Source organism: Bos javanicus, chromosome 19 (assembly GCF_032452875.1).
Source record: "Bos javanicus breed banteng chromosome 19, ARS-OSU_banteng_1.0, whole genome shotgun sequence".
Classification (NCBI taxonomy): Eukaryota; Metazoa; Chordata; class Mammalia; order Artiodactyla; family Bovidae; genus Bos; species Bos javanicus.
In genome coordinates this window covers 26,675,235-26,701,913 of record NC_083886.1, presented here as the reverse complement: position 1 = coordinate 26,701,913, position 26,679 = coordinate 26,675,235, and the positions used below count along the sequence as shown (strand labels likewise).

Sequence of the window (26,679 nt, the reverse complement as noted above, 5' to 3'; positions counted from 1 at the left end):
TAGCCAGATGGGAGGCCCAGGGGAGAGAGCAGTCTTATCCCTAGCCCAGGGCTGGGCCAGATCCATGGGCCCAACAGATGGCTGACCAGGCTCTGGCAGCTCCCAACACCCCCATAGCCGGCTGCCGGGCTCTCTGCTGCTGGAGAGGGCTGGGGGTATCTGTTCTCAGGTGATTTTTCAACCCCCAAGCTAAGCTCCCTTGGGAAGATGCTTTCGGCTTCCTTCTGAGGAACCAGAAAGGGCTAAAACCCAGTTGCAACCTGTAGCCAATCTCCCCACCCACCCGGTCCCACTCCTGCTGTCCACGGAAAAGGATAATTCCATGCTCAGGCTAGCCATGGTCCCAACTCCGGGGTCCCATTAACCCGTCTATAGAAACAGGGCACACGTGGGGCTAAAAGGGTCCTCAGTGGGCATTTGGCCCAGCATTGACGCCTCACCCTGGGACTTTGTCTCCATCCACAGGATCCCCCTCAAGTGGCCCTTCAGCTGCTGGTTTATTACATCCAAGGACCAGGAGCTCAGTATCTCAAACAAGAGTTTTTCCATCTTTGGACACTGCTGATCGTGGGAATGTTTCCCTTTGTTTTAGCTGAAATCTGCAGGTTGTATGACCCCACCCCCAGGGGGTCCTTCTGGGACCTCATTCAACCAAACCAAGGACAATCTGTCCAAACCACCTAGTGTCGCTTCACCAAAGGAACCAACCAGCCTGATTTGCCAGAGACCCCTGGTTTTAGCACTGAAAGTCACGTATCCCAAGAAGTCTCTCAGGCCCCAGAGTGCTGGATCTTGGAACCAGACAGCAGTGCTGACCAATAGACAGAATTTCAGCAGCTCTGAGGTTGTAGCCAGAGCTCTTGGCCAGCATGCGCCATCCGTCAGCAGCTGGGAGCATGTGAGTGAATCCCTGCAGCCTTTCCCCATTACTCAGGCGTGGTGGGGGTAGACTTAGCCATGCGTGGGCAGGCGGTATGCTCAGGGCTTTACATTTATCATGTCATTTAACCCTCAGGCACTCCCTATATAATATCCTCGGATGTCTTGTATTATGCCCAGTTTACACATAAGGAAGGGCTTCCCTGGTGGCTCAGTGGTGAAGCATCTAACTGCAATACAGGAGACATGGGTTTGATCCCTGGGTTGGGAAGATCCCCTGGAGAAGGAAATGGCAACCCACTCCAGTATTCTTGCTGGGAAAATGCCATGGGCAGGGGAGCCTGAAGGGCTACAGTCTATGAGGTCTCAAAGAGTCAGACACAACTTAGAGACTGAGCATGTAACACACACAAGGAAAGGGAGGCTGAGAAATTTCGGTGCTTAGTTTAGAGCCTGTGTTCTGTCCCTTGGGCTCGACTGTCTTCACCCTTCCCTGCAGGTGGGGCACAGTCAGAAACCTGACTGCTTGGACCATGTCCAGGTTTGGCCACCTGCTCTGTGGGTGTGAGTTGTCACAGGGGAACAATAAAGTGGCCTCAGAGCAGACACACCTGGGCCCGAGCACCTCCCGGGACCCTTGGCTCACAGCGGCAGCAGTGACCACAGCCTAGCAGGGACCCTGCTTCCAGGCAGCACCTCGCATGTGTGTGCGTGCATGCATGCGTGTGTGTGTGTGTGTGTGTGTGAATGCATAGGCAAAGACATCATGCATCCTGAGGTGGGCACTAAGACCCCTCCCACCACTCCATGCAGTCACCACAAATCCTTGCAGGGGAGTGTGGCGGGTAAGGGGATGCGCCAAGTTGATGGGAATGACAGAAATCATCTAGCCAGACCCTCCTCCATGTCCCCATTTCTCAGATGGGAAGGCAGTAGGCCAGAGGTGAAGGAGACTTTGCCACATGACAGCCCACTTCCAGGCTCCATTCATGGCTTCCCCACTTCCAACCTCCGCCACAGTCCCAGCCCCAACATGAAGATCAGTGTTGCTGTGTGGCTCTGGAGTTCAACAGGGAATGTGGGGCCCTGGCCCCCCAGGGCAGCTCCCGAATGTGCTGGCTGTGACCTGCTGGCCCTGCCTTCAGACAGCAAACACATCAGGACACAAGGCCATTAGATTAACTGGTGGGAGTTAACTTCCTGCGTCAGAAGACTCGTCCTTAATTGAAGAAAGGAGTAACTAGCAATTTAGAGACGCTGACCTCGGCTGCCTGCAGAATAGAGAAGCCAGAGTCAGTCAGGGCTCCCAGCTCTGCAACCGAGAGAAGGTGTCAGAGTTCCAGACAGGATCCTTCCTCTGGGACCTGCTTCCCAGGCCCTTTCCCCTGCCTACCATCTGGTCAGCTGGTGCCTCTGGACTCCCAGGTGCCCCCAGGCTCAGCCAAGCTTGCCAGCCCAGAGAACTAGGGGAAAGGTGCAGAGGCCAGTGCTGCCTGTTCCCCAGGAGAACATGAGCACAGATGTGGACACAGCAGAGGGCTTCAGGCGGGTGGTGAGTGGGAGATGGCCGGGGAGACTCCTCTACACCATAGACGGAAGACCTGGGTGTCCATCCTGGGGAGCGGTTGCCAAGGCACTTGGACAGGTAAGTGACCGTCAACAGGAGCCAGTGTGGCCCTATGGAAAGGTAGCCACACCAGGTTATAATTATTTTCGGACACATGGCAGCTGGTGGACTTCGGTATTGCCGTGCCTGCTGGGCCTGGCATGGCCGCTGCCCAGCTTTCTGATGGTGACTTGTGGACAGTATGGGGGTCAGCAGCAGGACAATGGGCTGGTTAAGTGACTTACTCCTGTCCACTGCTGATGGATGCTTGCAGAAGGAAGCCTGGAGCAGGACTAGGGCCAGTTCAAGCCCGGCAGCAACGGTGCCCACCACACTGAGTCCCCCAGCCTCTACCAGTTTCACAGGATCCTCTCTCACTGGAACCGCTGGAAATACCTTCCAGCTCTGTCTCCTGGCCTGGCTCTCCCCTTCTTGGCCCCCTCCTCACTGGTTCCATGCTTTTTTTTTTAATTCAAAGTCTTTATTGAATGTGTTACAATATTGCTTCTGTTTAATGTTCTGACTTTTTGGCCAAGAGGCTTGTGGGATCTTATCTCCCTGACCAGGGATCGAAGCCACAGCCCCTGCTTTGGAAAGCTAAATCTTAACCGCTGGGCCGCTAGGGAAGTCCCTGGTTCCCACACTTTAAAGAACCTAAGTGGTTGTTCACTGCCATGAGGATCGCCTCCAATCACAAAAGCAACCTTAGGAACAGATGCTCTTCTCTGGAACCTTCTAGAACAGCTGGGAGGGGCTGGTTTGTCCTCACTATTGCGTTCTCTCACCTGGCTGCCCCCAATTCATCCGGGACACTGGAGAGAATGTGCTTTTTTTTTTTTTAATTTTTAAACTTTACATAATTGTATTAGTTTTGCCAAATATCAAAATGAATCCATCACAGGTATACATGTGCTCCCCATCCTGAACCCTCCTCCCACCTCCCTCCCCATACCATCCCTCTGGGTCGTCCCAGTGCACTAGCCCCAAGCATCCAGTATCGTGCATTGAACCTGGACTGGCATCTCGTTTCATACATGATATTTTACATGTTTCAATGCCATTCTCCCAAATCTTCCCACCCTCTCCGTCTCCCACAGAGTCCATAAGACTGTTCTATACATCAGCGTCACTTTTGCTGTCTCGTACACAGGGTTATTGTTATCATCTTTCTAAATTCCATATATATGCGTTAGTATACTGTATTGGTGTTTTTCCTTCTGGCTTACTTCACTCTGTATAATAGGCTCCAGTTTCATCCACCTCATTAGAACTGATTCAAGTGTATTCTTTTTAATGGCTGAGTAATACTCCATTGTGTATATGTACCACAGCTTTCTTATTCATTCATCTGCTGATGGACATCTAGGTTGCTTCCATGTCCTGGCTATTATAAACAGTGCTGCGATGAACATTGGGGTACACGTGTCTCTTTCCCTTCTGGTTTCCTCAGTGTGTATGCCCAGCAGTGGGATTGCTGGATCATAAGGCAGTTCTGTTTCCAGTTTTTTAAGGAATCTCCACACTGTTCTCCATAGTGGCTGTACTAGTTTGCATTCCCACCAACAGTGTAAGAGGGTTCCCTTTCCTCCACACCCTCTCCAACATTTATTATTTGTAGACTTTTGGATCGCAGCCAGAATGTGCTTTTGCATCCAGAACTCTCCTTCTTGCTGGGAGCTGTGGCTTATCTAGTCCGTGCTTCCACCTCCAACCTCAAGAAACGTTAGGACTCTGCCTGTCCCCTTTCCTGCTACATCAGGAACTGCAGCCTCATGTTCACAGCAAATGCTGTAAAGGAAGCATTGGATCAGCAAGGGTCTCATCTGCCTCTCCCTGCAGAGGCACAGAGGCAGGGAGATTCCCTTAGGATCAACACAAGTGACCTTTTAGGTGAGTGCCAGACCCCAGGTATAAGAACCTCTGGCTAGGACAGAACCTCACCCAGCAGACCAAGCCAAATGCTCCTCCTTTACATAGACCATGGTCCACCCCATGCCCACAAGAGGGTGGGGGGTGGGCTGCAAAATTTAGATGACATTCACATTCCTGAGTCCTCACGGGTTTTAAGAGATGCTTGGAGACATCTTGCAGAACCTGTTGAACTGATACCTTGCCTGATTTTTTGAGTGCTGAGATGAACTGAGGCTCCAGTCTAGATTTTATCTCATCAATTGCTGTTTCGCTGGCACCTCTCTTCTTCTGAGTGAGGCATGCCGGTAGATGGGATTTTGGAGAGAGTGTCTGGAGAGGCTGAGGGTAGGTGTTTTAAGAAAAGAGGTAAGCTGTTTGGAGGCAGAAAGAGGTGGCCGCTGCTGTAAGGAATGAGCTGATTTAAGAGGCTGCCCAATAGGTTAGCAGCGATTTATCTCTGAGTCTCCCGTTTGCAGTTGGAGCTGCATTTTGTGTTTGTTTGATGTCAAGTCTGTTGAGATTGGCCCCAAGCAAACCCAGTTGTCTTCAAGTTATATTTAGACCAAATACAAATGAAGAACTGGGTGAAAATCGAAAACACACTGCAAGAGTGGTCCTTGGAGTCTGCGCTCCTGCAAATATCCATCAGTACCCGGGGCCTGAAACAAGCTCTTACTGATCCGCCCACCTCAGCCCTGTTGCTCTCCTGCCCTGGCCCTGCACGTGAACTGTTTATATATGACAGATTCCAGTACGCAGAGAACCAAACACAGGTATAGATGATAAGGCCCTAAGGAGACAATAGATCAATCAGCCTGTGGGTCCTGACTACTAATGTAACTGTATTGACAAGACAGGAAATCGCAACCAGATTATGTGACTAGATTATGTAATAGACTGGCTTTATCAGCACCTAGTATTAGTAATAGATTACCTACACCTATTCACCTATTAGGGCTCTTGTATACCTCAGATACAACTTTCCTCTGGCTGCGCTACTCCACGTCGTCCTTGCTCTGAACCTCCACAAGGTCCTAGCTCTGGCCATGCTGACCGAGGACCTGGACGGCAGTGCTGGAAGGTCCTGAGGGAATCATCTTGACCTGAATCATCTTTATCTGTTTTGTTTTCACCCAAGGTGCACCTCCTGCTGCTGCTGCTGCTGCTGCTAAATCGCTTCAGTCGTGTCCGACTCTGGGCGACCCCAGAGACGGCAGCCCACCAGGTGCCCCCATCCCTGGGATTCTCCAGGCAAGAACACTGGAGTGGGTTGCCATTTCCTTCTATAATAAGATTGGTGTTTACGAGCTCATGGCATCTCCTAGCAGTCTGGGCAAAGTCTTTTTTTTTTTTTTTTTTGGTCTCCTTTTGTCCTCATTCCCAGTCCATTCCTCTCCTCCAAATGCTTATGTTTTTCCAGTCTACCTTTAGAAGCTCTTCTGTCCGTTTAACCTGAGCGTTATATACCTGCATGTGTGCATGCTCAGTTGCTTCAGTCGTGTCTGACTCTTTGCCACTCTATGGACTGTAGCCCACCAGGTCCTCTGTCCCTGGGATTCTCCAGGCAAGAATACTGGAGTGGGTTGCCATGCCGTCCTCCCGGGGACCTTCCCAACCCAGGGATCAAACCCTCAGGTTTCTTGCGTCTCCTGCATTGGCCCTATATACCTGCGTGGATGTATTTAAAACTTTCCATAAGGGCACCATGGCTAGCTGGTTCTGCTTCTTACTTCCCCCCTTAATATTGTTTTTAGATCTGTTCACACTGATAGTGGTAGGTTTGGCCGGTTCCTTTCGATGATAGTGTTTCATAGTGTGGTAAGACCTCGCCTTGTATTCCCTCATCCCCTCTTGATGGGCATTTAGTTTTCACAGCTCCTCGCTGCTACAAATACTGCTGCAACAAACATCCCCTTGCGCTTCTTGGGTTTCCGTGTTGGAAATTCTCCAGGGCACATGCACAGCACAGGAGCCCTAGGGCCACTGTGAACACATAGATTCCCCAAATCATGGCAACAGCAAGCTGCTCTGAGAGAGCGTGTTCTGCCAGTGCCTCATCCCATAATAGTAAAATGGAGGCCAGAACAGGGAAAAGGACTTGTCCTAGTTTAGAACCAGAGGCTCCATCCGCTCAGAACACTCCACAAAGCCAGCAGGACGGCCGCAGCCTCGCTGAGCTGGAAGCTCAGCCTGTGATAGCAGTTTTCTCTCTCTCCTCCAGATCGAAGCAGGGTGGTACCCACCACACACCTCCCTAGGAGGTGATGGAGAAGGAGGGGGGTGGTCTGAGCTGAAGTCAGCACAGAAAGGCCTCCTGTTCAACAGGAATAAACGCTGGCAGCCCCTGTGGCCCACGTGTGATTAAAACTCCCACTGCAGACCATGCCTCCTACCACTCTCTCTCTCTGCAGAGGCATCATCGGTATTTGTTGATACAGATATCAAAGTGTATTAGTCTTAACTCCCCAGAGAGGACCCCACACCAGCAGGGCTCAGATAACTGCTGAATAGAAGCCAAGACAGAGTCATTGTAGAGACTCAGAGAGAACTGCTAAGAAGGGGTCATTCTGTCCATCCTTCTGTCTCCAGACTTTGCTAAAACCTTCGGACCTCTCTGTTAGGCCAGCTGGGAAGCTCTTTACATCCACTTTGTTTCTCTCCAACAGTACAACAATAACAAGAGATACTTGCTGAGTGACTACTGTGTACCTGGAAGTATTTTAAGTGCTTTTCACGTGGTGCCTCATTTAATCCTTACAGCAATATAATGAGGGAGGCATTATTATCAGTTCAGTTCAGTCACTCAGTCATGTCCAACTCTTTGTGACTGCATGGACTGCAGCACGCCAGGCTTCCCTGTCCATCACCAACTCCCGGAGCTTGCTCAAACTCATGTCCATCAAGTTGGCGATGCCATTATCATAACCGTTCCCATTTCACAGATAAGAAACAGGCTCAGAGAGGCTAGGTATCTTTCTTTAGGTCACACAGCTAGTAAGTGATGGGCCAAGTATTCCAAACCAAGCCCTCTGATGTCTACAATTCTCTCCCTTAACCTCTACACAGAAGAAGATGAGAAATAAATAAGACAAAAGCAAGACACAGGAAGCTGAGATTCTGCCACTAAACTCCAGGTGCAGCCTCGGGCACCGTCCTTCTGTCTATGCTAGATTCTTACCCAGCATCTTTGCTGCTGGGCTCTGACTCTGTGGTTTTCCAAAGCCCACACTGGAGATGCTTTGGCAGGTGGAGAAGCTGAGTCAGCAGGACTCTCCAGGGCACTGATGCTGCAGCCTTGGCCAGGGCAGAAGCCTGCTGGGGCTATCAGTGCCTCCCTCCCCTGAGCTGCTGGCCCTGCATCCCAGGGCAGATCTCGTGGGTGGGCACTGCTGCAGCTCTCTATTCCTATTGGCATCTGAACACTTCTGGTCAGAATGACTCAAAGGCTGAATCTTACAAGGGTTCCAAAAGTGAATTGACTCCACTTATTAAAGATATACTAGATTACTCGCCCGAGTGAAAAGACGCTCGGGGGACTCTAGGCCTTTCTCGAAGACAGAAACATCCCTTTCGGAGCCGAATTGCTCCCCCCACCCTTGTCAACCATGGGGGGAGACATTGCACGGGGCAGGTGCCAATTAAATTACCGGCTGAAGGATCGCAGTCCATCAAGGAAACATTCAGGCCCAGAAGGACTTCGGGTGAATAAAGAGGCAGTTGTAGAAATTCCCTCTGGTTATTTTATGCAAATCCATTTCTAGAGGCAGGAAGGCAAAGACGGCAAGGAAAGGATTCACGGGAAGCTTTGACTTTCAGTCATGAAATGTGTAAGGAAGAGAGAGGGGGATGAGGGCACGTGGGATCCCAGCTCCCCAACTAAGGATGGAACCTGTATTCCCTGCAAGGGAAGCACAGGGTCTTAACCACTGGACCGCCAGGGAAGTCCCCCAAATCACTGAGGAATTGGGGGCTGTGTCAGTTCATGGATGACATAAACTTTGCTGCTGCTGCTCTTTTAATCACTTAACTCATGTCCAACTCTTTAAGACCCCGTGGACTGTAACCCACCAGATGCCTCTGTCCATGGGGATTCTCCAGGTAAGAATACTGGAGTGGGTTGCCATACCCTCCTCCAGGGGATCTTCCCCACCCAGGAATTGAACCTGAGTCTCCTGCATCTCCTGCATTGCAGGAGGATTGTTTACTGCTGAGCCACCAGGGAAGCCTGACAGAGCCCCTGCCATCCCACAAAAGCTCAATCCTGAAGACTTGCTGAAGTTAAGGGTTCCAGAACCTTCTGGAGAGCACTGCTTCTGCTGCCTAGAGCCATCTGCGACTGGAGTCCTCAGAACATGAGAGTCCTGGTGTGTCCCCTGCAGGAAACTGCAGGGAAGGGGCCAGATGACCTCACAAACATAAGGACGGCTGTCAGTCCTTCCGTAGTGCTTCTTAGTCCAGGCTGCTGCAGGCTATAACAGGATTTCAAATATTTCAATGTTAAGATATTTCATACTTAGAAAATAAGAACAACTATGATTTCCAGAGTTCCCGTTATATTTCAAGCTCTAGAAAGTAAAATTTAGCCACCTGGCCTGAGATTTGGTGCACCTCAACTTGGGGAGGTAGATTTCTGCTCCCCTCCCTACCGTGAGTTATTAGAGATTTCTGGGGTGGGGAAATGAGATCTTTTCCCCCATGCATCAAAAGGAACACAGGGACGTCCCTGGCAGTCCAGCGGTTAAGATTTCGCCTTCCTAGTACTTTGGCCACCTCATGCGAAGAGTTGACTCATTGGAAAAGACTCTGATGCTGGGAGGGATTGGGGGCAAGAGGAGAAGGGGACGACAGAGGATGAGATGGCTGGATGGCATCACTGACTCGATGGACGTGAGTCTCAGTGAACTCCGGGAGTTGGTGATGGACAGGGAGGCCTGGCGTGCTGCGATTCATGGGGTCGCAAAGAGTCAGACATGACTGAGCGACTGATCTGATCTGATCTGATGCAAGGTGTGCGGGTTCAATCCCTGGTCGGGGAGCTAAAATCCCACATGTCTCCTGACAAAGAAAACAAAACATAAAACAGAAGCAATATTGTAACATATTCAATAAAGACTTTAAAAATGGACCACATTTAAAAAAAAGTCTTTTCAAAAAAGGAGGCACAGTCTTAAAAAGTTAGAGGAAGCAGTAGTGGAGGTAAAGAGACCCAATTCCACTACTGATTTTCTATACGATCTGTGGTTCAGATGGTAAAGGATCCACTTGCAATGCGGGAGACCTGGATTCGATTCCTTGGTTAGGAAGATCCCCTGGAGGAGGGCATGGCAACCCACTCCAGTATTCTTGCCAGGAGAATCCCATGGACAGAGGAGCCTGGTGGGCTACAGTCCATGGGGTCGCAAAGAGTCAGACACGACTGAGTGACTAAGCACAAAGAGGGTGATAAACCTCCTCTGTCTACCTCGGAGTAAGAGGTTAGGAAAAGCTTTGTGATGGGACACTGCTTATATACAGACAGCTTCAGGAGGATGACAGGGGAAGAGGTCAGACCCAAAAATCATTCAGTTCAGGGTTCAGGCCCCATCCGAGCCTGCCTGGATCCCCCTGACATGACACCATAGGTGTGTGTATGTGTGCATATATATTCTATATATATATATATATATGTATGTGTATGTGTGCATATGATATATATATATATATATAATATACGTATGTGTATGTACTTGTGTTTGTATGTGTGTTTTTTGAGGCAAGAGTCCATGATTTTTTCCAGATTTTTGAATGGACTCTGACCCTTCAAAACAGCCAGAACTCCTATTTCAGTCAAGCCCTTTGTGCGGCTGAGGAAAGAGGCCCCCCGAGTTAGTGTGGAGAGACCAGGGTGTGTTGGTGTCTAAAGCTGTGAACGATTATATGAGTTAATTAAAAGCTTTGGCAGAGCTGAGCCGGCGTCCCTGTGCCCTCCCGCAGCAAGGTGGCCTTCTGCCATGCCCGCCACAGACAGGTCACAGGGCTGCGGCAGTGCCCGACCATGCGTGCGTCTCAGGGCCCAGCATGGAGTGAGGAGTGGGCCACCCAGCTGCCCCGCCTTCCCCAGGCAAGGACCACAGAATCAGCACCAACGGGAAAGCTATATCCCAGGGCCCAGCCCCGATTGTCCTCGAAAAGCCCCCACGGCTCAGCGGGCCCCACATCTGTTCCAAACATGCCTGGGATTTCTTTTTGACACAAAAGTAAATGTTGGCTGGAGAGCCACCTCCGTGCCTGACGAGGCTGCCGGCTTCTCATTGGAGGGCCTAGAGGAGACTCTGCAGGTCTTGGGATTGCCAAGACGCCTCCGTCACACTGAGCAGATATAAAATCCATTACCAGGAGCTAATAAGGGCGAGGAGGCCAGGCGGAGGACGTGCTGAGGGCACAGCAGGAGCCCTGGGCGGGTGGGGCTCCCTGGGGCTCCCTGGGCCACTGCTTAGGCTTCAGGATCTGCCCCTCTTGCAGCACGTCCAACGGATCCCCATTGTTCTCATTTCAATAGTTTGGGCAGCTATTCTGTTTCTCATTCACTATAGAAGCCCGTCCCTGCAGACCTCTCGGCACATTTATTGCAAGGCTGGAATTTATGACGGATTGGATTTCAGAGGAGGGATTGATTAAATACAGATGGAGTGCTTGGCAGGGGCCTGGGGCTCCCAGTAGACTCCCCCATTTAGAAACAGAGTACAGATTTAGGCGGCTTGAGCAGGGGCAATCTGGGGCAAACGCTGCTTTCAAGGGAAGGGAAGGGAAGGGAAACTGCTTGTTTCAGTTCAAGGCATCTTCTCGAAGCCGGACAAAAATTCCTTGTTGAGAGGAGTCATGAGCTGCCGAGGTCACTCCCTACTGCCTCACATGCACTCAGTCTCGGGTCACACAGGCTCCCGGTGCAGGCATCTCAGCTCTGGCTAAACCCCTCTAGCACCTTACCCTAATCGCATTATATTCACCCATGCCCTCCCCCTTTGAGAGTTCAGTCCTTGCCCTGCTGTTCCCTCTGCCTGGAGGATCCTTCCCTCACTTCTGTAATTACTAGAGTTTCAGTTATCTTTCAAGGGCGAATGCAAATACCACCTCCTCCATGAAGACAGCCAGGATCGCAACTGTCAATCAGTAAAAATGAATCCCTCCTTTCAACACATACTCTGTTACTTTTCTGTTTCACCTTGGTTTTCATTCTGCCTTAGGAGGCTCTGTGCCTTAACTATCTGAATTTCTGTACATGTAGTGAACTTTGAATGAATATTAGTGCAAACAAAAATGAATCTTGTGATCTAGTCTTAAGAAGATAATATTACATTGTTTTTTTTTTTTCTTTTTTGCCACACCATTTAGCTTGTGGGATCTTTGTTCCCTGACCAGCATTTGAACCAAGGTCCTTGGCAGTGAGAGTGTGGATGCCAGGGCCCAGGGAGAGCCATTGCGGTATGGGGAACAGCCCAAATTTGTCATCAGACCTGGAACCACTTTCTAGCTGGGCATATCTCCATCTCACTTGGCTTCAGTTTCCTCTGTAAAAGGGGTTAATAATCTCTATTTCAGTTTAGTGTCAGTCGCTCAGTCCTATCCGACTCTTTGTGACCCCTGACTCCTGTAGCTACTTTTTGTAGCCTGCCTGACTCCTCTGTCCATGGAATTCTCCAGGCAAGAATAATGGAGTAGATTGCCATTCCCTTCTCCAGGGGATCTTCCTGACCCAGGGATCAAACCCGGGTCTCTTGCAGTGTGGGCAGATGCTTGACCACCTGAGCCATCAGGGAAGCCATGAGAATCAAATGAGATCATGTAAATAAAGCCCCTAGTACCTGGTCAGCACTCAGTGGATTATCATCGAGGCTCTGTGGGTGGGGTTCTGGGCGGGTGGTTCAGGGGCCAGCAGGAGGGCAGGGAATGGAGACACAGACGACGAAAACTGAGGCAACAGCTCGACTCTGAGCAGTGGTGCTGCTGTGCTGGGCTGTGTCAGGAGGGTGGGAAATACATCTTAATCATCTTTGTACGCCCAGAGCAAACCGAGTGCCTGGCAGAGAGCAGGACCATAACAAGTGTTTTTAAATGGAGATTTCACTTACAATTATATCTACCAAGATTTTCTAGACTGTCTGAGAAACATCTGCTGGAGAGAAAGACCAAATGGTGTCACAGGATGGAAAGGTTACTAGATTTGAAGTTGAAGGAGGCAGATTGAGTTCTGGTCCATCACTGTGTGCCCGGAAGACATCTTCATTTCTGTAGACCTCAGTTTTTTCACCTGTAAAACAAGGCTGTTGAGACTTCCCTGGCAGTCCAGTGGTTAAGATTCCATGCTCCCAGTGCAGGCGGTTGTGAGTTCAATTCCTGGTTGGGGAATAAAGATCCTGCACGCTGCCTGGTGCAGCCAAAAAAAAAGAAAAAAGAGGATAAAACAAGGCTATTCATACTTTATCCGTCTGCCCCATAAGGGTGTGGTCTCTTTCAGAAGGTTTTGGGATCCCTAGAGCAAGCGTACAGGATCACTGTCCACGGTAATACAGTTAGTCCCATGGCCAAAGGGGACAGCTCTCTGAGGGGACCAGGGGACCAGCTGGAGAGGAAACCAGATGTGGTTCAGGGCAGCCATAGGTATGGCGAAGTGTCGCCAAGTGTTCAGCTTCAAGGCAAGAAGAGACACAGGGCTGTGAGTAGGAAGAACAGCAGGAGCAAGGAGGCAAAGAAAGTACTTCAGAAAAAAGGCTATGAGAACAGCCAAAAGTTCCCCCTTTGTGATAAACCTAGCATTTACTATCTGCCGGGTGCTCTTTTCGATAGTCTACATGGATTATTTCCCTTAACATGCGTAGTATCCCTGGGTGGGGGCTACTGTTAGCCCCATTTTGCAGATTAGGAAACTAAGGGGCATGGGGGTCCTGGGAGATTTTAACTCACGGCTCACACTCTTCAGTAGTCTGTTACACAAAGCAGGATGGCTGCAGTGACTGAAAGAGAGAACGGATGTACCGAAAGGCATTTTGTGACTTGCAAAGTGCTGAGGAGATGTGGGATGGGGTCAAACCCCAGGTATTCACTTGACCTTCCGGGTGTGTTGGACAATCATGGTTAAGGAGAACCACTGTTTCCTCCTGATCCTGGCCCTGGAGATTGGTCTTTAGGGGCCGTAAAGGCACGGGATCCGGTGGCCAGCCTCATCTCCCCAGCTCTCTGGGCTCCCAGCTTCCCATGCCATCTTGAGGAATCGTCTGCTGGGGGCCTCTAGAACCCAGCCCAGACTCAGGGAACCCTGGGGACCGCGGGATAGATGGCAGAGCCCAGGTGTCCAGGATCTGGTCACAGTGTGTTAGAGAAGGGCACTGCTGCAATTCTCCTGTTCCCAAACAGGTTGCCAGGCGGGGACAGAGACAGAGTCGAGGTCTTCAGGGCCCCACCCAATGAGTGGCAGAAGTGTAGAACGGGTTTCTCGGCACGGGCACAAGACTAGTGGGAGGCCTTGGGCTGACCTCACCCACACCCAAGCGAAGACAGAGGAATGGTGTGTAGGTGGAAGATTCCAGGGAGCCAAGCAGAGCAGAAGGGTGAGGTCCTGGGAGGGGGCAGTGAAGAAGGCTGGGAATAGGGGAGAGCAGGAAATGAGCAAGGTGAGAAGACACCCCCCAGAGCAGGCGTGGAAGGGCCTGGGGGAGGGTTGCAATGGAAGCAAAAGTGCCTGGGGAGGCAAAGGCTGTGACAGAAGGGGCTCTGGGGGAGGGTGACTTCTGGATCCAGAGTGGAATGAGAGGGCAGCAGCCCCTCTGGCAGCTCCCGGGAGAACCAGGGCTCAGGGAAGGGTAGCGGGTGCAGGTGTGGGACACATTTCATGGCAGTGGGACGTGGAGGGGCCTGACCTCTGGCCACACCCACTAGGGCATTGGTGGTGGGGGTGCCAGCAGGTTCATGGCAGGAATGCATGGACTCAGCCACAGGAAAAAGTTCAGTTGGGTAGATGGTCAGTCAGTCAGAAATGTTGGTGAGAAGCAGCAGATTTGGTTCAAGAATAATCGATCAGGGTTACTAAGCAGATGGGCCCAGAAACAGCTAAAGAGGACCCCAGGAAGAGCAGCAGATATAGGGGGTTTATCAGAGAAGGTGGGGGCAATTTGGGGGCTCCCTGCTCCAGGCTGAGGGTCTGAGGCCACACTTGAGGTCCTAGGAAGACCGGCGAGGCCAGAGCAGGCCCAGTGTTACAGAACAGGGCCCCCGGCAGGCTGGCAAGAGGGACTGAGAGCTGGAGCCACAGCGCAAGGTGGGGCCTGGCCGCAGAGCCAGCCAGCCTAGGGCCATTAGCAGAGCTACGCACCGGGTCGGGGTGAGACCTGCCCTGATGGACCAGTTGATAGAGATCGCTTGGGGTCAGGCTGCAGCCCAAACTGGGATTTCCTGGGAAGATTATAGGAAACCCTTGAAATGCCTCAGACTCAGGATCTACAGTTCCTCACAGGCAGCATCCTACAGCAGGTCACCAAGAGTTAACAAAGATTTTCCTGGACACAGCAGAGATATGTGATAGAGCCCCCATCCCAAACCAAAACCTGAGGAAAAAGCATGCCTTCCTTAACTCAAAACAATTTACAGAGCACTACCTACCTGCTCCCAGGCTTCCCTGGAGGTTCCGAGGTAAAGAATCCACCTGCCAATGCAGCTGATGTGGGTTTGATCCCTGGGTTGAGAAGATCTCCTGGAGAAGGAAACGGTAACCCACTCCAGCCTTCTTGCCTGGGAAATTCAGAGGAAATGGACAGAGGAGCCTGGCAAGAGTCAGACACAACTTGGTGACAACTACATGGCTAGGCAGAGGCCTTGCCCTCAAGGAGCTGAACAGACAACAGGCAAACACGTTAACAGGTGAGACCCCCAGTGGCCAGGGCTGTGAAGCTGGACAGATCAGGGTGAGGAACACAGGAATTTCAGCATGTCTGTCCATTGGGACAGCCTATGTAACCCAGGAATACTACACTCATGCACTTCTCTGTTTCTGAAAAGAACACCTGGACAGGTCAGGAGAAAATTGGAGGGGACTAGAGAATGACCTAGACAGGACCAGCCTTTGCTCATGAACAAATGCTAGAGGTCTGGGATAATTGCAAGGCTGTACACAGGAAAATTTATATTTGAAGGATTCAACTTCCATTTTCAGATGAAAGTTTTAATTTCTTGTGGTTATTTTTGCATCTTCAAAGAATAAGCTTTGGCTCAGGAGGTTCGCTGTGGGCCAGGGTGGTGGAGTAGTGAGCAGACCCAGAAGCAGGTGTAAGCCTCACCCCCAGGCAGCAGAGACAGGGAGTAGGAGAGATGCTGGAAAGATCTGCAAACAAAGCAAAGGAGTCTGGACTCAACCCTATAGCAGACAGGACTTAGCAAAGGACTGCTCCAGACCACAGCGTCCGGAGGGGTGGCGTCACACGCTGAGCGCAGACAGGGAGATGTAGGAGGATGCATTCAAGTGAACTCTCAAAACTTCAACAACTATCTTTACAAGAGTAAGTAAACGAACCCATGCCCATGGCGTTGCTGAACATAGCTTGTTTGATCAGATTATCTCCCCATCCTGGGCCTCATTTGATTCATCTAAAAATGGGAATAATAATGGTATCCACCTCACAAGGATATGAGGATTAAATATATTAATACAAGGAAAGCATTTAGACCTATGGCTGGTACATAGTATGTGCTCAATAAATGTTAGCTTTCGTTATCATGTATTTCTTTCTGGGGGTGAATGAGAGGTGGCAAATAATCCACTATACTCATATTAAATATAAAAGTATTCTCAGTGGTTCCCGTAAATCCCACTTCACTTTGCCTGAGGGGGAAAAAGGATATGTAAATTATTTTAAACCAACATGTAGCTACTTTAAAATATCAACTTTATTTAAAAATCAACAATAAAAACTGCCACACAAATTATCAGTAACAGACACTTCTATCAATTCAAGTGTACATTATGTAATTCCTCAAATTAAAGACCTATAATTTCCCTTGAGGCCTTTTAAATTCTGAGGTTATATAAAATTAAGCAGGAAAACATTAACATTAAACGAAAATCAATTTTGCACAAGTACGTGTGATCAAGCAGCTTAAATTACCACCTGAAATACTTGTACTTCAGAGGCAAACCCCAGATGACAACATGCATGCGCTATAAAAAGATTCACATTATCCCGTGGGGTGTGTCTCACGTCACTCGCTCTCTACATTTCTTTCACCAAGGCCTCAGGCAAAAAAAGTGAGGGGAACTTTTTCCAGGCAGCGGCCTTATTTTAGACACGTTCCTTTTCTTTTTCTGAACTCAGTTTCTGAAAGCACAAGAGGCTCTCCTCCTGAAAAAACAGGACTCATAAGATGCTCGAGGACTAAGCTGTCATGGTTCCTAAGTTTCTTCCTGTCTTGGGGGAGACCCTGTCGTCTTCACGCCATCCGGATCTACTCTGTCCTCCCACTCAGGCTCCCTTCCAGTGAGGAGACACGAGACACTCGTGACCTCAGCAGAGAGGAGAGTGAGCTCGTACCTCCGCCCAAACCCCAGAGAAGGCCAGCCTCTCCTGAGGTCCATAAACCCTCTGAATTCAGAGTTTTGTGTATCAGAATACATCAACTCACAGCAACAGAAGACTTGAGGAACTAAAAATGTGAGGAAGCACCTAGCAACTGAGAATGAGAGGAGCATATGTTTACTGTTACACGCGGTAACTGCTGGGTTCCTGTTTTAATAACAGAGCAGGGCTGGGCAGCATAACCAAGTCCTGTGCTCGACAAAAGTCTGTAACCCAGCAGGACAGGTGTCCTGGTAGGAACTGTCAGAGCAGGGAACATGAGCCAGGTGATGGGACCAGAAAGTAACTGCTCTTGTGCTGGCATCAGGGCAGGTCAGCAGCAACTTGAATCCCTGTGTGAAGCAGACTTAATCTATTACCTTTCAGAACCTGCTCATCATCAAACTGGGCCAGTAGAATGACCATGGTATTTCAATGGGAAAACTACACATTCAGGAAATATTATACTGTCGTTGATTCATGTTTCCTGGGCACTCATAAACAGGACACATCCCGTCATAAGCTACCAGAACCATTCGCTCTGACAATGAGGATCAGAGTGAGGCACGTCCTTCCTCCCGGTGGGCAGCTCTTCTGGTCCTGGAGGGACAGCTGAGGACAAAGCCTTCCTGTGGCTAAAACCAAGCAGGGGTGCCGCCCCTTGGTCAGTGTGACATGAGGGGCCCCGCCTTGGAGAGCCATCACGTAGCAGGTTCCAAGAATTCTGAGGTGAACACGGCTTCTGCGTAATCTTCACACATGTCCTGCAGTTCAGCGGCCACAGCCCCCAGGGCTTCGTCGACCAGCTCTTCTGAAAAGCTGGAAGACAAACAACACAGCTAAAGGTACATACAGCCAAGTATGGGAGCCATTGTCACTCAGCTGAGGGACTTACCAAGCCACTTCTAAGATTTAAATGGAAATTCAAAAGGCCAAGAAGAGCCAAAGTATTTTGGAAGAAGAAAAACAAGGTGAGAGCCCTTGCTTCCTTAGACAGTAAGAAGGTGGTGCTTAGACTCCAAAGTCAGGCTTGAGGTAGGCGCCTGGAACACCTACTGGATGGACCTCACCCTCGAGACAGCTGAAGCCAGAGACGGCCGGACACTAACTAACTGGCCCAGCCCACTTCCCACGGCTTACCAACTGCCTGACAGAAGAAAGGATGGGGGCCTTCTCTATGGGACAGGGGCCAGGAAACTGCAAGTTTCTCTACACACACACACACACACACACACGTGCATGGTACTTCTGGATACATTTTCCGAAAACATTCTCTTAAATAAGCCTGATACAATTATAAAAATCTTAACATTAACACTCACATAATACTATTATCTTGGAGAAGGAAATGGCAACCCACTCCAGTATTCTTGCCTGGAGAATCCCACAGACAGAAGAGCCTGGGGGGCTACTGTTGATGGGGTCATAGAGTTGGACACGACTGAGTGACTAAGCACAAGCACAATGCTATTATCCAATCTCACCTACAGACCTTCTCAATGTTTTTGCCAACTGTCCAAAAGATGTCCTTTGAAAGAAAAGATTCTGTAGATGGTCCAGGATTCAATGGAGGATCACGAGTTGTAGTGGATGGTCAGTCACACGTCTTTAGTTTCATCTAGAATTGTTCTTCAGCCTTTGTCTTTTATGATCTTAATATTTTTTGAAGAGTAGAAGCTTTGTTTTTAAGAATGTCTCAGTGCGGATTTGTCTGACGCGTCCTCATGGTCAGGTTCAGGTTCTATGTTTCTGGAACAAGTGCCCAGAAGGGATGTTGTGTCCCTTCGTGCATTATCTGTCTTGTTACAATGAGGTTAATTTTTGTCACTTGGTCATGCTGATGTCTGCCAAGTTTCTACCCTGCAGTTACTACCTCCCCTTTGTAATTAATACGTACGTTGCAGGGAGATACTTTGAGACTATGTAAATATTCTGCTTCTCATCAAACTTGCTGATTCAATTATTACAAGGTTGCCAACACTGATTTTCTAATTTCATCATTCCTTCTCTGTTCAATAGTTGGCATGCTACTATATGGAAGAGCCTTCCCTTCTCTATTACTTATTTATGAATTTATGTATCCATTCATTCATTCGTATCAGCTTGATCTTATGGATTCTTATTTTATTCAACAGTTTGTAATCTGTTTCTTTATTACTTATTATGATATTTAGTGTCCCCCCAAATGGTCGGCAGGAGCCCCGTCAAGTCAGGTCCCACGTCCTCTTGAGATGCCCCCATCATTCTTTGAACACTTCAGTTCCGGCACAAAATGAAGTTTCAGGTTCTTACATTTTCCCAGCCCCGTCCTTGGAACTGGCCAATTCTCCACGGAGCCCTGGTGCCTTGTCATGGAGAAGCGTATTTCAGAAACCACAGTCTGGGTACCAAGTGTGCCAGTTGCTAAGTGTGTCACGGCTTCCAGGTCCTCTCAGCAGACAGGCTCAGACAGACAGGTGCACAGATGCACCACCCGTGTCTCTCTCTGTATCTATCAAAAACCGTAAGTCGTAATACCTCCAATCTCACTTCAAAACAGAGGATTCATTCTAGCCTTTCCCCTGAAACCTGACTCTCATTATTCACAATATACTTATTCAATCAGTACTAAAATACAGAGAAAGTAATTTTAGAATTGTTAACCCATGCTGCTGGGTAAAAGAAACTTACTTATTAGAATCTAACATGTGTTTACAGTCTTTGTCTTTAGCCAGAGGGTACAGAGTCAAAATACTACATTCAAAAGTGACTTAGACAAGTTCTTATCTGTATGTATCCCTTTAGTGTGGCTACTTCTTGGATATACAGTCAGTTTCTTCCTGTATTCCAATTTAGGGTCGCTCAACGTCCTCCAAACCTTGTTGAATTTGGAGGGTTGTATAGGAAACATTAACAGTTCCGAAGTATACAAAAGAGGAAATGAAGCTAAGTGTCCCTCCCCTTTTCCTCTCCCTTCTACCCCATTCCTGTCCCAGCTGTTTTCTGGTTTTGTTTTTTTTGAGGGGGGACAGCTAATCTGACCATCTTTAGTCTTTTAATGGGTGTGTAAAGTGCTTTTTGATTAACCTAATTCTGATACAGCCGAATTTCTACTACTAGAATACTAAGTATTTTCTTTATGTCTATTTGTTCTCTCTTAACTTTTTTAGGATTCTGTGATTGTTTAAATTACTTTTTCACTTTTAATTTGGGTATTATACACTATTTTACTGTTCTTTTAGTGGCCACTCTAGATTACAATAAGCATCCTTGACTTAAAGTCTAACATTAATTGATATTCTTACCAGTTTCCCAGATAATGCAAGAACCTTAGGACACTAAGCGTATTTATCCTCTTCCCAATTTCTATGCTACTGTTATCATGTACTTCAGTATATATTCATACACCCCCATAAGACATCAGTTTATTGTTTTATACAGTCAATATTCACTTGCCTACATATTGACTTTTTCTTAATTCATGCTTCTTGTATTTCTGACTTTTCATCTGTGACTGTTTTTGCTCTGCCTGAAAAATACCCTTTCGCTATTTCCTATAGTGACGGTCTACTGGTAATAAATTTTTGCGGCTTTGTTTAGAACCTTTCCTGCCTTCCTTCTTGAGGTACATTTCACTGGGCTTACATCCAGACTGGCAGCTTTCTCTTTTGGAACTTTACACCAGGGCATCCAGCCTCCACTGTTTGTCCTTCTTCTGGCTGATTTTTAAGATTTTTTTCTCTTGGTCTTTCATTTTCCAACAATACTGTGATATATGCTACATACGGATTTCTTTTGTTTTTCTTGCTTGGGACTTTGAGAGTTTCTTGAATCTGTGGCTTGACGTCTAGTGTTACTTTGGGGAAGTTATCGGCCATGATCTCTCTGGATGTCATTCTGACCCATTCCCTCTCCTTCCTCTCCTGTGACCCCAGCCACAAGTGTATTAGACCTTGACCTTTATCCTCCATGCCGATCATCCTCTCTCTTCATTTTCACCTTTTTGTGTGTCTCCATGCATCACTCATGGCTTCCCAGGTGGCACTAGTGGTAAAGAACCCACCTGCAAATGCAGGAGGCATAAGAGTCCCAGGTTGGATCCCTCGGTAGGGAAGATGCCCTGGAGAAGGAGATGGCACCCACTCGTTTTCTTGCCTGGAGAATCCCATGGACAGAGGAGCCTGGCGGGCTACAGTCCGTAGGGTTGCAAAGAGTCGGACACAACTGAGGCGACTGAGCACAGCACGTGCTTCACTCCAGATATTTTCTTCTATTCTATGTCCAAGTCTCTAACTTTTTTCTCCCCCCACCCCCAAACAAGATACTTTATTTGTCACCATTAAAGTCTGAATTTTAAGCAGATTCATGGACTGGTGGCTCGTATCCATCAGTTCGTCCAACTTTAGCACCTGTCTCTAGCTTTTGCAGAATGACTACCTTCACATGCAGCTCCATGAGTTTTCCCCACTCAAACTTAGGCTTCTTCAGCATTTTTACTTTTCTAACAATAATGTCATGGAGCAGATAAATAGATTGGCAAGCTTTTCTACCTTTTCCCATGCTGTCTGGAATCAACTTACTGACTGCCTCTTTCATGTAGCCTGTCTGCAGCTCTTGGGTCATGGTTTCTACCATCTTGTGGATTTGGTGAACCTGATGGTGCTGGGCGTAAGAGGTCTTCCAAATCTCTTTGTTGCCTTTTTTCAGTAAAACCCACACAGAACAGATGAAGCACATAACTGTTGGTAGTCTTGACATCAACGCGAGCTTCAATCACCGTCTGCCATTTTTTGGCCACGGAGCACCTTTTGTCAGATCATATCATGGAAATTAATCAGGCAGCTTTTGCCCTGAGCATCCACAGTAATTAGCTTGAATTTTCTAAATGCAACTGCACCAGTCACAGATCAGCAAGGCTCACTTCAAAAACACAACCCTTGAGGCCACCATATGTGATTTGGGTTGAGTTCTCGTGACTAGTGTTTTCCCAATATTTCTTATACTGAACATAGTTGGTCCTCTCACATTATACCAATGTTTCTTAGAAAATAGGTCAACCACTTTCTTCTTGGCTCCCTTTTCACCTCCTTTCGTAAGATGCTTACTCATGCTAACCACCATAGGTGCTACTCAGAGAGCCAAAAGGCTCTAAATTTTTCTTTTGATGTGTCTAATTTGTTATTAAGCCCATTTGATGGGTCGCTTATCCCATGGACGGAGCAGCATGGTAGGCTACAGTCCATGGGGTCGGTCAGACACGACTGAGCCACTTCACTTTCACTTTTCACTTTCATTTCAGAAACTGTACTTTTCAGTTCTTGAATGTCCACATGGATTTAGTTTTACTCCCAGTTCTCTGCCAAAATTCTACCTCTATGTACACAGTATGCACAGGTATTTTAATATCTGAGTCTGATGGCTCTAATGTGTGGAGCTGCCGTGGGTCTGTTCTTGTTATTGTCATGTCTCTCCACGGCCAGGCTTTTTTACCATTTATCAGATACTAAGTTTGAAAACTGCAGGAATAATTTAAATCCTAAGATGGTGTTATAAATCTTCTGAGAAAAGTTACGTTTGCTTCTGCTCAGTGGCTGTGAGGCAACAATCTAGAATGACTTCAGCTCAGTCTCAGAAGTGAGACGAAGTGGAGCCAAGTGGAGTCCTGGGAGGGCCTGCCGGCATCCAGGTCACCCTTATTCCAGAGTGCCACCCTGCAGGGTCCCCATCAGAAGTGAGCAAAGTGCGTCAGGTCAGCCCTCGGCAAGCCCTTAATTCCCACCGCTATCCTTTGATCTGAAAAGACCACTGGAAGTGCCATTCACCTTCCCCCAGAACCGACAATCCAGGGTCAGACGAGGGCTAACTTCCTTGGGTCTCTGTCTTCTCCAGGATCCTGGCCCAGTTATTCCTTATTACCTAGTTAACTTCCTGGTGCCTTCAAGCATGTATGTTTTATTTTGGATCTAGCTTTTCTATTAACAGTGATCCTCAGTGGGAGAGGCGGTCCAAATTACCAAGTACATCCTTACTAGAAGCAGAAGTGATTATTTGTGCTTTTTTTTGTTTTGTTTTTATGCTCGCCTTGCTTTGCTTTCTATATTCCTATCACTAATTCATGCCCAAACTATGAGAGAAACACAAATACATTCAACGTGTGCTCCCAATACAAGCTCCAAAGCACATTAGGTCATGTATCTGTTTTCTTCTTTGTTAACCTTTCTTACCCTGCCTTCCCTGTCTGGAAATTATTCCTCCTAGAGCCCTCTGTCCTCCTATTCTAGACTAGTTTTCTATGCTCACCGAAAAATTCTCTTGGAGGGACTTCCTTGGTGGTCTTGGTTAAGACTCTGCACCTCCTCTGTAGGGGGCTCAGGTTTGATCCTTGCGTGGGGAACTAAAGATTCCACATGCTGCGTGGTGCAGCCGAAATTTAAATTAAAAAAAAAAAAATTCTCTTGAAAATAGCTTTTGCTGTTTTCCTGGAAGTTCCATGTTAGAGTTCCCAATTTCCCAAATCCTCTTTCTTCATGCCTTCCTCTTCCTCTTTCTCATGCTGATGGTGAACACCCTCTAGAAGCTTACTGAGAAACTGCATTTTTCGACACTTTGCATACCTTAAACTGTCTTTATTCTACCCTTTTATTTGATAAGTTAGCTGGGCACAGAATTCCAGGGTAAACTTTGGAAGCATGCTCTTATATCCTGTAGCAGGGCTGCTACTGACAACACACCCTTCTCAGTTCTGATTATTTGAACGTGCCCGGTTCTAACTCTGGAGCCGTGCGTCACCTTCTCCTTACACGAGGATGCTCGCATCTCCTGTGCACAACAACATGTCATGAGGTGTTCAGTTTCATTTATTCATGCATTTATTCACCCACACACTCGCAGTGAACAACTAGTGAATCCTTTCAATCTAGAGACTAATGACCTTCTGGAGATTCTTATAGTATTTCCTTGTTCGTTTTCCATTCCTCCTTTTCCCCTCTTCTCACATTCTGTAAATCCTGATATTCCAATGTTTTCTGTTACTCTAGCCTCCGTAGCTTTCATGGTTTTCAGCAAATGTTGGGATCTTTTAGTGATCTGCTCTATTCAAGAATGAGAATCAGTTAAGCCTCCTATGCTCTGACTCCCTTGCACGCATGCATCCCCAGTGCTTCTCCTTCCTGAGTCTTACCAAGATTCTTCTGCACAAATTAGCTTGATTCCTGGCTCTACCCTCATCGGTTCTTGGCTCTCTCTGGTCTGGTAAGTCACTGCCCATTTGTCTAACTGCTTCATGGCTTCCAAAATTTTCCTGCTGGTTCTTATCTGCTGTCATTTCTGGTTTCATGCCTTTTATTCAGGTTTTCAGTGACATACAGTGGGACAGGGCTACAAGGAGTAGAGATAAATCATATGTGCAGTCTGTTGTTTTCAACCAGAAGTCTCCTGATTTGTTTTTCCAACCAGGAATCCTTAAGAGTTTGCTTTCATTAAAAGCATCATCACCTTAAACCTTTCCTTTCAGAATCATGCTTTTATTTACATCCAGTTTATATTATCTGCCCCTTCTGATCACTGGAATAGTCCTTTTCTCCAGGTGAAGGGAGGAATGGAGACAATAAAATAAAGAGGAAAAACTCAGCTGATTTCTCCCTCACCCAAGAGGCATCAGATGAAGCCAACTGTCCTTGGATATTTCTTCCAGATTAGATCAATACACTTCTCATCTTTGGAACACCCAAACAAGAAACAAGAGAGATCAAAAGCAGAGCTAGAATATTTAGATGTGCCGTCACTTGAGGGTCAGGGACAAGAGAGGAGAACATCTGTGAAATTCAGGCATATTTTAACAGCTCTAACTTCTACGTCTTAGGGTATTTGTCCTCACAGGGGGAGACAGCTTCCTCCTACATCTACAAAACAACTGTAATAGAATGTATCACTAATCAAGTGGTAAGAATGTCATACAGGGAACAGTCTATCTTCTTTAACTTATTTTAAATTCCCCAAGATGCCAGTTAGCCTAATCAATCCAGACAGGCTCTGTGCAAACCAGTGGGCATGCTACAGGGCTGCAGGTTAATGCACGGAAGCAAGTCAAGTTCACTGTACTCTCCTCCCCAGGAAATACACGTGGCATCTCAACCAGAACAAAGGGTCTTCATATGCTTCAAAGGGTACGTACATTATGAGAAGTCTTAGGACTTCAGGTTTGACTTAAGGGAGTGGACATGTGATTATCTCTGATCCCACCCAAATCTCAGGAGATAAATGAACACATGAAACTACATGAAGAAAAAGACAAAAGTAGATGAGACAGGTAATCAAAACGACTCAGCAGTTCAGAGGAAATGCAGAGGAAGCAGAAACCTTAGGGTGCATAGAGAAAGACAACAAGGAAAAGCAAGCTGATCTGTCTCACAGAACATTACAAAGTCTCTGGAAGTAAGAGAACCAGGAACCATGAAAGTGGAAAGAAGTATTATTGGGTAGGGGATGAGAATGCAGATTGAGACTGCAGGATGAGCTGGTAGATTGATGGGTCTCCACCCCTGCTCGTGGCAGCTACGTGACAATCCCTCCTTCACCCCCACAAAGGAAGGGAGGCATATTCTTTGGGAAAAATTAATCAGGAATTTAAAACTCAACCAAATCATCAGTCAAATATGAAGATAAGACACTTTCAAACATATAAATCTCAGGAACTGTCCTGTGATACACAAAGCAGGATAGGCTCCATCAAAGTAAGGGAGTAAACCAGGAAGGAGGAAGACACGTGGGAAGAGAACACAAAGACCCTAACACGGGAGGGAGAACCTCATGCCAGGGTGGTGATGAAGACACGTGGCAGGACAAGAGCCACACCGCAGATCTAGAGAGTGCTTGGGCCAGGCTGGGGCAGAAGGAAAGAGAGTCTCAGGAGAAAGAGTGGGGGTAGAGGTGAGATTAACCAACACATCGAATCATGAGGAAAATTATGTTGAGAGGTGTTGGCTAGAGTGTGAAGAACTTGAATAATATATTGAAAAAAATAAGCAACTTAAAAAGAGGCAATTATTAACTCCTGGAACATGTGTGAAACCTGTTCAAGAAAGATGTCATAACAGTATACTCTAGGTTCACTGATGAAAATTATCTGCTCGTATAATAATAAAATGATACTCGTAAGGACTTTAAATTTGAGCACTATTTCTAAAGAATGAATCTGCACACATCTCTCAATTGAATACTTACATGAAAGAAGGCTGCCCATTCTTCAAATGCCTAGCAGCAGTGGGACTGGTTTCTGGTTGAGTCCCACAGAACTCCCCTTTCTCAGGGGAGGCGACAGCCAAAAGAAGGTCAAGTGTAGTGAAGTCTATAGACCTGCTGTCCTGGTGCAAGTCTGACCTGACCATGAAGATTTCAAGATCGTAACTGCTTCCTGCCCAGTCATAATCCACGTTCTCTGATGACGCTGACCTCACTAACACCAACAGGAAGCCTGCCCTGAACGAAGTTTCTACTTCTGGCAGAAGGCTGCGGCATGCTCCTTGGGATGGCATCAGCCATGCTGTTTTCCCATTTCCTCTCCCTGAAGAAAGGCACTTGGCAGAGAAAGCTTGTTCCTCAGCCCCGGAGCAGCCACTGGAACTCCAGGGCCCAAAATCTCGGCCTGAGACCTTGGCCAGGCCTTTCTGCAGTCAAGTTAACACATGGCAGCCTGTTCCCCAACAGAGCGCACGCCCTCCTACTGAC

The 26,679-nt window shown here is 47.8% G+C and overlaps 1 protein-coding gene and 1 pseudogene across 5 annotated transcripts in view; both read right to left on the bottom strand.

The window, feature by feature from the left end:
• Nucleotides 1–16,291: 16,291 nt before the first annotated feature.
• KIAA0753 (KIAA0753 ortholog) overlaps nucleotides 16,292–26,679 on the bottom strand; it is a 66,504-nt gene continuing 56,116 nt past the window's right edge. For all 5 annotated transcript variants that reach the window (XM_061390783.1, XM_061390779.1, XM_061390782.1 and 2 more), the window contains one exon: nucleotides 16,292–17,793. In XM_061390783.1, the coding sequence (XP_061246767.1) occupies nucleotides 17,676–17,793 (118 nt within the window). In that variant the 3' untranslated portion in view covers nucleotides 16,292–17,675. The remainder of the gene's footprint in view (nucleotides 17,794–26,679) is intronic.
• On the bottom strand, nucleotides 17,809–26,668 carry LOC133231975 (small ribosomal subunit protein eS1-like; annotated as a pseudogene).